General features: G+C 40.9%; 1 protein-coding gene across 1 annotated transcript in view; it reads right to left on the bottom strand.

The window, feature by feature from the left end:
• Positions 1 to 668: 668 nt before the first annotated feature.
• The window catches only part of AR (androgen receptor), a 316,158-nt gene continuing 302,815 nt past the window's right edge, over positions 669 to 14,011 (bottom strand). Inside the window, exons 7-8 of the mRNA XM_089674898.1 lie at positions 10,784 to 10,941; positions 669 to 4,188 (exon numbers count right to left, since the gene is read on the bottom strand). Coding sequence (XP_089531024.1) covers positions 4,033 to 4,188; positions 10,784 to 10,941 — 314 coding nt within the window. The 3' untranslated portion in view covers positions 669 to 4,032. The remainder of the gene's footprint in view (positions 4,189 to 10,783; positions 10,942 to 14,011) is intronic.

Raw genomic sequence — 14,011 nt, 5'->3', positions numbered from 1 at the left:
ACTGAGGACATATGCATCAATATATTCAATCCATATAGCTCTTCATTAAAGTGCAAGGCAAGCAGTCAACAGCAAGCTCAAATGCATAATGGAGCATAATGGTGTACTCCATGCTTGAGGAAACCTGTTTAGTGGCTCGAAATGTTGTTGCTTTACATGAAGGATTATGTTCTTTAACTTGCTGCTGCTTGCCTGCTTTGCACTTTAATAAAGAGCTATATGGATTCTGGTACACAAATCCAGGTGCATACTTACCCCAGCCTTGAAGGCTTGGTCTGTTGATTCCTCATTCTACTTATGCTTGTGTGCTGGGCCCCATAGACTTGGACTTCCGAAAGAAAAAAAAGGGTGTTGCTGTTACCCTTAGACTCCAAACTGGGGAAGAAGGATCTGCACCTATGCTCGAGCTCCAGCTTTCACAAGCTGTTAGTCGAAATGCCTGAATAAAACATGAGTTGCAACCCAGAGACTGATGCGCATAGTAAATCATTTGTCAAATTTTCAACAGGGGTAAAAGTTCCAGTATACACAAAACCACCGACGCGTTTCAGCAACTAAGATTAAAGCCCTTATGGGCTGAAACGTGTAAGTAGTTTTGTGTATACTGGAACTTTTGCCCCTGTTGAAATTTAATAAAGGATTAACTATGTGCATCAATTACTGGTTTGATGACTACATTTAATTTGGAAAAACAATAAATGTACATCTGCGGTAGCCATCTTAAGGGGTCATGCACATGGGAGCTTTTTTGGCATACAACAAATGTGGCGGGCGTAGTTCTGCAATGGACATGCAGTGATTCTGCCCTCAATTCCAAATCGTATGGCAATTGCTGCAAAACGTGTGATGAGCGTTTGGGTGCCATTCATTCTAAATGGCACCCCACCTGTGGCGTGATTTTGCCGCAATTGTCGAATGGCAATTGTAGCAAAATGTGTGTTTGGCTTCTTGTTCGTTCCTAGTCCTGCCAGTGTGAGCTCTCAAGCCCAAGGGATTACACAGAGCTCAAACCAAAATAAAGCTACTCCCAAAAAGCTGCATTTAAAATGCATTTCATTATTTTAATGTATTGTATTTTTTTTAAATATGTGCCTGGAGTTCAGCTTTTAGCCATTTAGGGGAACCTTTCATTTTTAGAGGTAGAAGAACAGAAGTGCACAAGAAATGTGTGTGGGAACCCAATGCACATTTCATTAATCAAGCTGTGTGTGCAGTAACAACATTGCTGTACCAACTATGTAGGATGAAAGTCATCTCCTGTCCAATATAATACAGACTCCCTATTTTAGTTCTGTTTTAGGGCTCTTTAAAACAAGGGTGCCTAACCACCAGTGAAAAATCTGTAAAACACATAATGGCATTGAAGATATCAACATCACAAGTTAAAGTATTTTCCAAAGTTAATGCCGATGTATTAGTCTTACCCATTGGGATTTACTGGAGTCCTAGACTACGTTCACTTCAAATACCCAAACAGATTTATGGATACTTTCGGATTTTTTTTTAATCCCTGAAATGGATTCAGGCTACTGCAAAAGTATTCTTCTAGTAAATTGGCCCCACTGGCCCTAATAAAAGCACCAATTACCATCTGTGAAGGTTCAAAGGAAAGGGTTCCCCGATAATACACTATATGGCCAAAAGTATGTTGACACCCCTCCAAAAGGTTGAGTTCATTTGCACAAAGTCAACTCCAAAAATGGTTTTGAACAGTTTGGTGTGGAGGAACTTGAGTGGTTTGTACAAAGCCTTGCTCTCTACTACTACTGGGATCACCTCTAACCCTACTAGGATGAACAGGAACACGGACTGTAAGCCAAGTCTTCTCTGCTTGTTTTCCACAGGCACATGCCAAAATCTTGTGGAAAGCCTTTCCAGAAGAAGAAGTAGGTCCTTTTCTGTTCCAGTATAGCTGTACCCATTTGGATAAAACCCAGTCCACAATGAGGCATTGTTTAACCAGTTTGGTGTAGAGGAACTTGAGAGGTCTGTACAGATCCTTGACCTTAACCATACTGGGATGAACCGGAACACCAGTTGTGAGCCAGGTCTTCTTTTCTTGTTTTCCACAACCACACACCAAAATCTTGTGGAAAGCCTTTCCAGAAGAAGGCGCTTTCCTGTTCCAGCGTGAGTGTGCCCCTGTGTATAAAACCAGGTCCATAATGAGATCTGGTTTGTCCAGTTTGGTGTTGAGTGGCCTGCACAGAGCCCTGACCTCAACACTACTGAATGCCTTTGGGATGAATTGGAATGCCAATTGTGAGCCAGGAGGTCTCATCCAACATCAGTACCTGACCTCGCAAATGTCTGGCTGAATGGGCAAACATTTCCATGGACCTGCTCCAAATTCTTATGGAAAACCTCCCAGAAGAATGGAGGCAAAGGTGGGACAACTCCATATTGATGGCCATAGTTTTGGATAAGCAAAAAAGGTCATGCAGGTGTAATGGTGAGGTGTCCATCTTTTTGCCATATAGTGTAGCTCCTGCTTTGTAAACAATGTGGTGGCTACTACTAGTTATACTATTAGTTAACAATACTTGTTACCATTCAGTCAATCAAAATATTCTGGTTCGTTCTCTGGTGATATCATGGTTTAAGTTAAGCTGAACAAATAAAATACTGAAAATGTTGATTCTATTAGTATATCAAGCCTAACATATCACTAAGACATGCTATGTTTAGGAAATAAAAGCTGATAGAAGCCTAGGTGTCCAGTATAGTATCTCAGAGAGCTAAAGGGCATATGTTCACGGGGTGGATAATTGAGAACCTGGACTAGACCTTTCTTTGCAATTTTCATGGAGTTGATTTTATTCCAAAGGCAGCCATGAGCAGTCATTTGAATGCCTCTCATCTCCTTACTCCCCTCGCCATCGGAGTCAGCATTATAAGTACAGCTGTGCTCCTCAATCAGAGGGTCATGTATCCAAACTGCTGTTTCATTGCCGGCTGAAATACTCAATCACCCCTTTAGCTTGTAATGTAGCCCCGACATCTCCTGGCTGGTACACAAGAATGCGTAATCAACATTAAATATATCAAAGAGCAACACCGAGTGTAAAGAAGTCCTTGCCACGTTGACTAGGGTCCGAAGCCAGGAGAATACATTCTTTTAGTAAAGAGTTCCGTGTATACTTAAAATATATATCTGGGCAAAAAAAATTAGTGCATCTTCACAATACATGCACATACCCAATGCTTTATCTCTTTAAAAACGCTACAAGTACAGAAGAATAGCTATTGGGCTGCTGAAAATCCAGCAAGCTCCTAACTTCCTTAATGAGTTGACAATGCTGCCTCTGCTGAACTAAAATCCCTACCAATGTTGTCAGCCCCACCCAGTTTTCAATTGCTGGACTACACAGCCTCTTCTGATCCTCCTCTCTATAAAATGGGGGGGGGGGGGTATTCTGTAGTCCACCAATTTCAGTACAGCAGAGGCAGGGTTGTCAGCTCTCCAGAGGAAGTTTCAAGCTTTCTGGCTAAATCCCCAGGTGTTTTTTTTGGTACTTACAGCGTTTTAGAGGATTAAAACATGTGGAAATGTGCACGCAATGCAGAGATGTATCGAATATTGTTTGTTTGTTTGTTTTTTTTACATTTTTTTCTATTTTTCAATACATTCTCCCAGCACTACTTCTTACATTGGATACATATTGTTGTATAAACTGCCATATATGAAAATGGACATATTGGTATAATGTGTATACATCCATATTTCTCAGATTTCCCCAGAAATTCCCATTTTGAAACTGAAGTGCTCCAAAAGCGATAAAGCACTGTAGTCTGCTAGTAAAAACCGTGATGGTACCCCGGTGTGTCCTCCTGTGGGTTGGTCACATGGCACACGTATAGCTTGTGGTTTGCATGACGCTCGTCCTGCACACAAACATGCGCCTTTTAGCGGTCACGCCTTTCTGACATGACACGGTGAAGATTGGAGGCGGAGTCCATTTTGCATAATCTGTACACGGTGACCCTTAAGGCACACTGCATGGGTAAGGGAAACGGCCAACGGAGGGCTCTTCATAAACTGTGGAAGTAGAGGGGCTTGACTCTTCCAGACAGGATCTTAGGAACTTGGACAGAAATGATCTCAGACATCATCTCAGGAAAATCCACGCTCACCATCTGGGCCTTTACAAATAGGTCAAATGTAAACTGGTGCAGCTCACGAGCAATCTAAAAAAACAGAAGTATAAAAAGAAAAGTATGAGGTATTTATGAAACTTAATAAAGAACAAACACAGTGAATAGTAAACTTGTGTTGGACAACTACAGAGCAAGAAAATCTTAGTGGACCAGATTCAATAGAAAAAAAAAGGTTAGCATGGGAAAACAAAGTAAGATATAAAAATGGGAATGTCCTCCCCAACAGATTTATTGGTTTATCGCATTCGCTTAGCGCTTCACCATTTTTTGGTTTTATGTTAGCATGGGAAAACAGGCCAAAATAAATATTGCAAACTTTGATTTATTAAGACCATGTTTGGAGTTTGAACACGTGCACAGGAAGATGCACAGATGACATTCTGAAAATCAACTGCATTCAGATACAGTGGGAAAAATAATTATTAATCTCCTGCAGATTTTGTAAGTTTGCCCACCTACAAAGAAATTAAGGGTCTATCATTTTTACCATAGGTGTGGTTTAAATGATAGAGACAGAATATCAACCAAAAATCCAGAAAAAACACACGATACAAATGTTATAAATTGAGTTGCAGTTCAGTGAGTAAAATAAGTATTTGATCCCCTACCAACTAACAATAATTCTGGCTCCCACAGACTGGCTATGTGCTCATGTGGTACACAGATTAGTCCTGTCAATTTAAGAAGGTGCTCCTAATGACAACTCGTTATGTGTATAAAAGACACCTGTCCACAGAATCTCTTTCTTCCATTCAAACCTCACCACCATGGGCAAGACCAGAGAACTGTCAAAGGGCATCAGGGACAAGATTGTAGACCTGCACAAGGCTGGAATGGGCTACAAGATCATCAGCAAAAAGCTTGGTGAGAAGGAGACAACTATTGGAGCGATTATTCGCAAATGGAAGAAATACAAAATACCCATCAATCGCCCTTTGTCTGGAGCACATTGCAAGATTTCACCTCATGGGGTAAGGATGATCATGAGAAAAGTGAGGGATCAGCCCAGAACTACACAGGAGCGGCTTTTGAATGATCTCAAGGCAGTTGGGACCACAGTCACCAAGCAAACCATTGGTAACACAATACGCCGCCATGGATTGAAATACTGCAACAAGGTTACCCTCCTCAAGAAGGCACGCGTACAGACCCATCTGAAGTTTGCTAATGAACATCTAAATAATTCAGAAAAGGATTGGGTGAAAGTGCTGTGGTCATATGAGACTAAAATTGAGCTCTTTGGAATTAACTTGACTCGCTATGTTTGGAAGAAGAAAAATTCTGACTATGACCCTAAGAACACCATCTCTACAGTCAAGCATGGAAGTGGAAACATTATGCTTTGGGGCTGTTTCTCTGCTAAAGGTACAGGCTGACTTTTCTGCATTGAGGGGCCAATGGACGGGGCCATATTTTGTAAAATCTTAGATGAGAACCTTCTTCCCTCAGCCAGAACACTGAAGATGGGTCGTGGATTGGTTTTCCAGCATGACCATGACATACCACCAAGGCAAAGAGTGGCTCAAAAGAAGCACATTAATGTCATGGAGTGGCGCAGCCAGTTTTCAAACCTTAATCCTTTGGAAAATTTATGGAGGGAGCTGAAACTTCGAGTTGCCAAGTGACAGCCAAGAAACCTTAAGGATTTAGAGAATATCTCTAAAGAGGTGTGGACCAAAATTCCTCCTGAGATGTGTGCAAACCTGGTAACCAGCTACAAGAAACGTCTGACCTCTGTGCTTGCCAACAAGGATTTCTCCACAAAGTACTAAGTCATGTTTAATTTACTTACTGAACTGCAACTCAATGTATTACATTTGTATCATGTGTTTTTTTTTTTTCTGGATTGTTGGTTAATATTCTGTCTCTATCATTTAAAATACCTATGATAAAAATGATAGACCCTTCAATTCTTTGTAAACGGGCAAATGTACAAAATCTGCAGAGTATCAAATAATTATTTTCCCCACTGTAAATAATGAGTTACTGTATGGCTATATATACACAGTGATTTTAAGATGCTGCATGAAACTGCATTAAAGGTCATGGTAGAGGCATGCCTGGTGATTGATATCTTTGATGAAAACTGTAAAAATAAATGACAACACCCTCCATCTGACAGCAATATTGCAGACACATAGCTCAGATGAAAGGAGCAATGTGTTCGCATAGTGCAACATTCTGCTTAAAGCCATGGTCATGGTTATTTATTTATTTTTTTACACTGCATAGCCAAAGTGGCTTCTGACCATTGCACCAACATAAATGGACATGATGGGGACACTCCTCCAAATTATGAAGTTCATGTGTTTCCCAAGGAAGTGTACTGACTATTGTGCTCTTTCTACATTGCGGCAACAGTTTGGGGAAAGCCCTTCTCTGCTTTACCATGACTGTGCCGCTGTGTACAAGATCAGCTCCATTAAGACATGGTTTGACCAGTTTGGTGTTGAGTAACAAAGCCCTGACCTCAACCTACTGAACACTTGGTGGACCAGCTTCATCCTAGGTAGACCATAGTGTACCTTGCCTCTATCTGGAGCCTTGCACCCCAGGAGGTTCAGGTTTTGAAGCCCTTCTCTTCGAAGGATTGGCCATACTGTGCACTTTTTTTGTGTGCTGTGGTTCACTTTTTTTGTTCACAGAGTTTTCAACAAATCATTGTGCCGAGGAGTTCCAAAAAAAAAGAAAAAGAAAAAACCTTTGGGATGAACTGGAATGCCAATGCTGAGACAGGTCTCAAGATCAACATCCAACATGAGTACATAACCTCGCAAATTCCCTCAGACACACTCCAAAATTCTATAGAAAGCCTTCTCAGAAGAATGGAAGCTGGTTTAGGTGAACATATTAACCAGTTCAGCTCTTCAGTACATACGTCCAAAGAGTGAACCTTTAATCACAAACTGATGACAGTAGCAGCCATCAGCTTGTGCCGTTTTTTTTTAGCCAGCTCCCGTATTAAAAGGGAAAGTGATGAAACAGCTCCATAGCTGCCGAACACTTTCACAGAGCCAGCAGCGCCCCTCTTCCTACTGGCGGACAGCTCTTCTCCCATGGTTCCTTGGCTCTCCCGCTTTTTCCGGTGCCCAGGAACACAACCACCTGGCCTTGATCTCATATGTAAACAATGAAACCAGAAGTGATGTCACTTCCAGTTTCAGATGCACTATTTCCTGGCTAATACAGCCAGGGGGCACATCTAATCAAGATGATCTGTGCTTTATTTGTTGTGAAGAGCATGGGAGACACTGGGGTCTATTAGACCCTTAACCACTTCCATACCAGGCACTTTTACCCCCCTTCCTGCCCAGGCCATTTTTCAGGTTTCAGCGCTCTCACACTTTGAATGACAATTGCGCGGTCATACAACATTGTACCCAAACTAAAATTTTATCATTCACACAACTAGAACTTTCTTTTGGTGGTATTTAATCACCGCCGGGGTTTTTGTTTTTTTGCTAAATTAACAAAAAAAGACTGAAAAGTTTGAAAAAAAAAAAAAACATGTTTTCTTTGTTTCTGTTATAAAAGTTTGCAAATAAATAATTGTTCTTCAAAAATTTAGGCCGAGATGTATTCTGCTACATGTCTTTGGTGAAAATAACCCAAATTAGGATGTATTTTGTAGTTTGTAGGAAAGTTATAGAGTTCACAAACTATGGTATAGATCTGAATATTGATCAGTCCTGAAGTACTGACAGCCAATCTAATTACTTGAGGTCCAAGAATGTCAGGACAGTACAGATATCCCCCAAATGACCCCTTTTTGCAAAGTAGACAGTCCGACGTATTTCATAAGAGGAATGGCGAGTTTTTTGAAGTTGTATTTTTTTTTGTCATAATTTTTCGTAAAATGAGAAAATGAAAAAAAATATTTTCACTATTTTTTTTTTTTACATACTGTCACCAGTGCAGTACAGCATCATCATATAACTGGCATGGCGGTGATCAGGGACACTGACTGGTGACAGTATGAAAAAAAATATATATATTTTTTTTTAATTATTTTTAATTTTTTATTACTTTTTTTTCTTTTTTTTAAGATTTTTTTTCATATTTCACTATGACCAAAGTAGTACAATGTTCCCATAGTAACATTGTACTACTTTGGGGTAGTGATCGGTATTTTTTTTTTTACACAAATTTGCTTATAGCAAAGAATTACTTTGCTATAAGCAAGCATTTACCTGAATGACATCGATTCATTCAGGGGTTTTTTTTTTTTGTGGTTAGACGGCGCTATATAAGTACCTGAAATAAATAAATGAAGAATATCTGTCACTTGCCCGATGCTATCACATGGGGGTTTATTAATCTCTTGTAACAGCAATAAAGTAAAAATAAATACAAAATTAAAAGAAAAAGGTTTTTTAAAATGAAAAAAAAGTTAAAATAATAATTAAAAAATTGCCGCAACCCCTATTGCCCCACACACCTGCGGAAACGTAAGCCCAAGGTGTGTACACTTATGTAAACTGCAGTTGCACCACACATGTGACATATTGTCGTGAACGTCAGAGTGAGAATAATAATTCTAGTACAAGAGCCCCTAGTTAACTCTAAGCTGATGAGCTGTAAATGCTTTTAAAACATCACCTACGGTGATTTTTGTGCACTGTAGTTTTTGTAGATATATCGCAGGCGCACGCAATTTTAAGACATGGAATGTTAGGTCTATTTACTCCATGCAACTTCATCTTTTATATTTTCCCCAAAAAGGGCATTATAGTGTGTGTTTTTGCATTAAAATTAATTTTACTATATTATTTCCTGAAAAGGTGCGTTTATTAAACAGCTGCGCAAATATCATGTGACATAAACATTTGCAACTATCACCTTTTTATTTTCTAGGGCCTCTGCTTTCAGAAAAGATATAATGTTCTGGGGGTTTAAGTTATTTTAATAGAAAAAATTGCTCTGGAATTGCTCTGAACTGGTTAATGTCCATGGTTTTAAAATCAGTTGTCCAGCAATCTCATAGGTGTGATGGTCAGGTGACCTCAAACATTTGGCCATATAGTATATCTGTGCTGTTCTGGGTAATAATTAGGGATTAGCTAAAGTTTGGGCTGAACTCATTTGAGCCTGACCATGCAAGAAACTGGTCATATCACTGGCCACTGGTCCACTCAGCTGTGGCCGTGGAATTCGCTGCCTCATAGCCACACCAAACAAAGGGGCAGGAATGCCGATGACATCATCAACTTAATACACTCACCGGCCACTTTATTAGGTACACCTGTTCATTTGCTTGGTAATACAAATTGCTAATCAGCCAATCACATGGCAGAAACTCAATGCATTTAGGCATCTAGACGTGGTAAAGACAAATTGCTGACATTCAAACCGAGCATCAGAATGGGGAAGAAAGGGGATTTCAGTGACTTTGAACATGGCATGGTTGTTGGTACTAAATGGGCTGCCTGAGTTTTTCAAAAATTGCTGATCTACTGGGATTTTCATGCACAACCATCTCTAGGGTTTACAGAGAATGGTCCAAAAAACAGAAAATATCCAGTGAGGGGCAGTTGTGTGGAGGAAAATGCCTTGATGTCAGAGGAGAATGGGCAGACTGGTTCGAGATGACAGAAAGGCATGCTATCATGTCAATACGGACCACAATCTCTGAAGAATGTTTACAGCACCTTGTTGAATCTATGCCATGAAGAATTAAGGCAGTTCTGAAGGCAAAAGGGGGTCCAACCCTAAACTAGCAAGGTGTACCTAATAAAGTGGCCGGTAAGTGTATGCCTATATTGCCATATTTGGATAATGTTATTGACTTAATATGGCCACTTGGCCAAATTAGGTCAATGATGTCACCAGTGGGTATTTCCATGGCCACAGCTGATTAGGCTAGGGTCCCAGCTAATATGTGATAGTGTGGGTTTGTGCCATACTGAGTTTGGCCCGAACCATATCTCATCCTTAGTAACAATCATTTTGTCAGGGCCTGGACTTGAACCTGGGACCTCTACTGTGTCAGGCAGTAACTCTTCTCACTGAGCTATTTGGGAAGCTGGACAACATTCTGCCTGATCTAGTGGACAATCCTGCCTTGTGCCTTGTTTTCTGATGAACCTTGAACTCCTTGCTCCTTCCATGAACTTCCTGATTTAAGCCATGTCTCTGCACTTCCTGGTTGCCAGATTATTGTGCCTCCTCCAGCCAGTATCTCGCTCTTGTCTCTCCTGCTGCCGTCCATACCTTCACTACCGACCTTTGGCTTGTTCCTTGACTATGATTCTGCCTCATCCCAACCTGCTACCACTTGTTACTGACCCTTGGCTTGTTTACTGACTACGCTTCTGCTAGATTCCTACTTCCTGGTGGGGCGATCCTGAGAACTGCGACCTGGTACTAACACGCAGCAAAACCCATCTCCACCATCAGGAGCTTTGGTGAATACCAGTTAGTACTTAAACCCCGCACCTCCGGTGATCCTGCGTCATCAGCCAGGGTGACCTGCTTGTTTACCTATCCTGTTGGTTGGTCTGCTGCTATAGCTACTGGTCTCTGAACCTGACCTCTGACCGTGACACATTTCTTGATATCACTATAGCATAAACAAAGATGAATCAGGATTTTAAAACAGAACCGAGAAGTGATTTCAGTCACTCACTGGCTGCACTGAATCCAGGAGTTTGGTAAGTTGGGAAAACCGCCGTGAGCTGGCATTTGGGTTGTTCCTTTTGCAGGATATGACACGGTCTAATTCCTTAATGTAGTTCATCCGAAGCTCGTCAAAGCACTTCTGATCTTTCAGACCTTCCACAGGAACTGGAAACAAGTGAAGCACGTTATGCAGTAAGTGAAATAAGCTATACTAACAGTCACACCATTATGGCACATCAAATTTAATATTCGCATGAAATCACAAATATTACACAAATATTACATGTAGTATTTTCTTGTGTATTATTTGCCAATTTTAGAAACCCAAGGAACACCACGCCATTGGTTTACAGCCCAAATATAATTATTCCATCATAAAAATTAGAAAAGGAAAGCTAACGTTCTACGAAATTGATGAATGGAGTCTTTTATAACCACCAAAAAGCACAGGTTTGTCTTTTTGGATTTTTTAAATGAATTACATATGTGGATTATCATCCATTGGTGTGGTGCTCCTTCTCTTTCAAACTTCTTAAAGACTCTTCTTCATGGAGATCTGACAGCCCATGGTTTTATGTGTGGGATGTGGCTATCTACTGTACATCACCCCAACAGACTGAATTTCCACTTATGATTTTTATTAAGTTTCAACAAATCTTTCATAATTCCACTTCAAGTCTGCACCAGGGGCAGACTGACAACTCATGGGGCCCCCGGCAATAGGGGATTATGGGGCCCCTGTGTCCTCACCCACACTCAAACCACACCCAAAAAAGCCTATGAAAAAGGTACCAGGGGCATCTCATGGGGCCCCCTACTGACCCCAGGCCCTCATTCAAATGGTCAGTCCGCCCCTGGTTTGGACACTTTCACCCCCTTCCTGCCCAGGCCAATTTTCAGCTTTCAGTGCTATCACACTTTGAATGACAATTGCGCAGTCATGCAACACTGTACCCATATACATTTTTTAGCATTTTTTTGAGACAGATAAAACTTTATTTTGGTGGTGTTTATTCATCACTGGGATTTTTATTTTTTTGCTATATAAATAAAAAAGTCTAAAAAAATTGTTTTTCTTATAACATTTTGCAAATAATCTTTCTTCATAAATTTTGCCCAAAATGTATTCAGCTATCTTTTTAGTAAAATAAAAATAAACCAAATTAGTTTATAACCAAAAATAATTTTTCAAAAATGTTTTAACATTTTTTGTTTTATGGTTTTATATTATTATTTGTTTTTTTTTTTACATACTGTTACCCTAGCACCGTGGTGACACTGTACTACTTGTTGGGGGTGATTAATATTTTTTTTTTCTTTTTTTACACTGATTGCTTTTACACCCATAAAGGCTGTAAAAGCAATAATTTCTATTTCTCTCTGCCTACATTCTTACAGCCATTGAGAAATACTGTGAGAGCTGTGATTGGTCACAGCTTGTCACGTGGTACAAGGCTGTTGTGAATATCCTTGTACCATGTGACCTGTGTGATCATTCACAGATTTCACTAGTAGTAAGCAATGATGTCAGGAAGTGACATCTTGTTTACTACTATTCATGTGATCACTGATTGGCCAATCAGTGATCACATGAATCGGTACCTCACATAGAGGTCCTGTACAGCGATCAGTGTTCCGCTGTGTCCGGAGGGAGCGCACACAGGCAGTGAATGCGGGTGATGTTTAGAAACGTCAACCCTCTTCGGTAGTCCTCCTGTGCGGCCGTTTATAGACATGGGCCGGACAGGAAGTGGTTAAACATCTATTCTACACACATTGTATACCTATTCACTTTCTACATCATCAAATTTTTACCCTTCTTACCAAGACACCATCCAATAAGATTACTATGGAAATATCTCCAAGGATACCACACTTCCAAAATTTTGGCATAATTATTATGTAAGATGGCAGTTAATTCTTCCATCCTGCATGCTGTATGTCATCTACCCGTTCCCTCAAGTTTAATGGGGAAGACCATTTCCAATGTTTTGGAGCAGGGGTCTCCAAACTTGCTAAACAAAGGGCCGGTTTACTGTCCTTCAGACATTGGAAGAGCCCGACTGTGGCCAATGGGAGTAGAACATGTCTAATTTTTTGTATTATAGGAGGAATAGTGCCCCATCATTGGTGTCAGTGGGAGGAATAGTGCCCCATCATTGGTATCAGTGGGAGGAATAGTGCCCCATCGTTTGTATCAGTGGGAGGACTAGTGTCCCATCATTGATGTCAATGGGAGAAATAGTTCTCCATCATTAGTATCAGTGGGAAGAATAGTGCCCCATTGTTGATGTCAGTAGGAGGAATAGTGTCCCATCATTAGCATCAGTGGGAGGAATAGTGCCCCATCATTGGTGTCAGTGGGAGGAATAGTGCCCCATCATTGGTATCAGTGGGAGGAATAGTGCCCCATCATTGGTGTCAGTGGGAGGAATAGTGCCCCATCATTGGTGTCAGTGGGAGGAATAATGTCCCACCGTTGGCATCAGTGGGATGAATAGTGCCCCATTGTTGGTATCAGTGGGAGGAATAGTGCCCCATCATTCATATCAGTGGGATGAATAGTGCCCCATTGTTGGTGTCAGTGGGAGGAATAGTGACCCATCATTGGTATCAGTGGGAGGAATATTGACCCATCGTTTGTATCAGTGGGAGGAATAGTGTCCCATCATTGATGTCAATGGGAGAAATAGTTCTCCATCATTAGTATCAGTGGGAGGAATAGTGCCCCATTGTTGATGTCAGTAGGAGGAATAGTGGCCCACCATTAGCATCAGTGGGAGGAATAATGTCCCACCGTTGGTATCAGTGGGATGAATAGTGCCCCATTGTTGGTATCAGTGGGAGGAATAGTGCCCCATCATTCATATCAGTGGGATGAATAGTGCCCCATCATTTGTATCAGAGGGAAGACTAATGCTCTGTTGGAATCAGTGGATGGAATGGTGCCCCAAGGGCTGGATAAAGGCGAGCTAAGGGCCGCATCTGGCCCCCGAGCCATAGTTTGGAGACCCCTGTTTTGGAGTAAACGATCTAGCAGCCACTAGAAAAAAAAAAAGAGGTCCCTTTTAGACTCTTTTATAGAACTGGGAAAAACAGACAATAAAAATTCAACTTTCATAAAGGATAGGGAGATCCAATGGATGGTTGGATTGCATCTAGGGCATCATGGAAAGGCCCACCAAGCATCAAAAGCACGGTACAGGAGCACAAGTATCAGCATGGGGCATGGTGA

The sequence above is a fragment of the Staurois parvus genome, unplaced genomic scaffold (genome assembly GCF_062004578.1).
Source record: "Staurois parvus isolate SC_StPar_1 unplaced genomic scaffold, SC_StPar_1.0 ptg000154l, whole genome shotgun sequence".
NCBI lineage: Eukaryota > Metazoa > Chordata > Amphibia > Anura > Ranidae > Staurois > Staurois parvus.
This window is presented reverse-complemented; position numbering and strand designations above follow the sequence as displayed.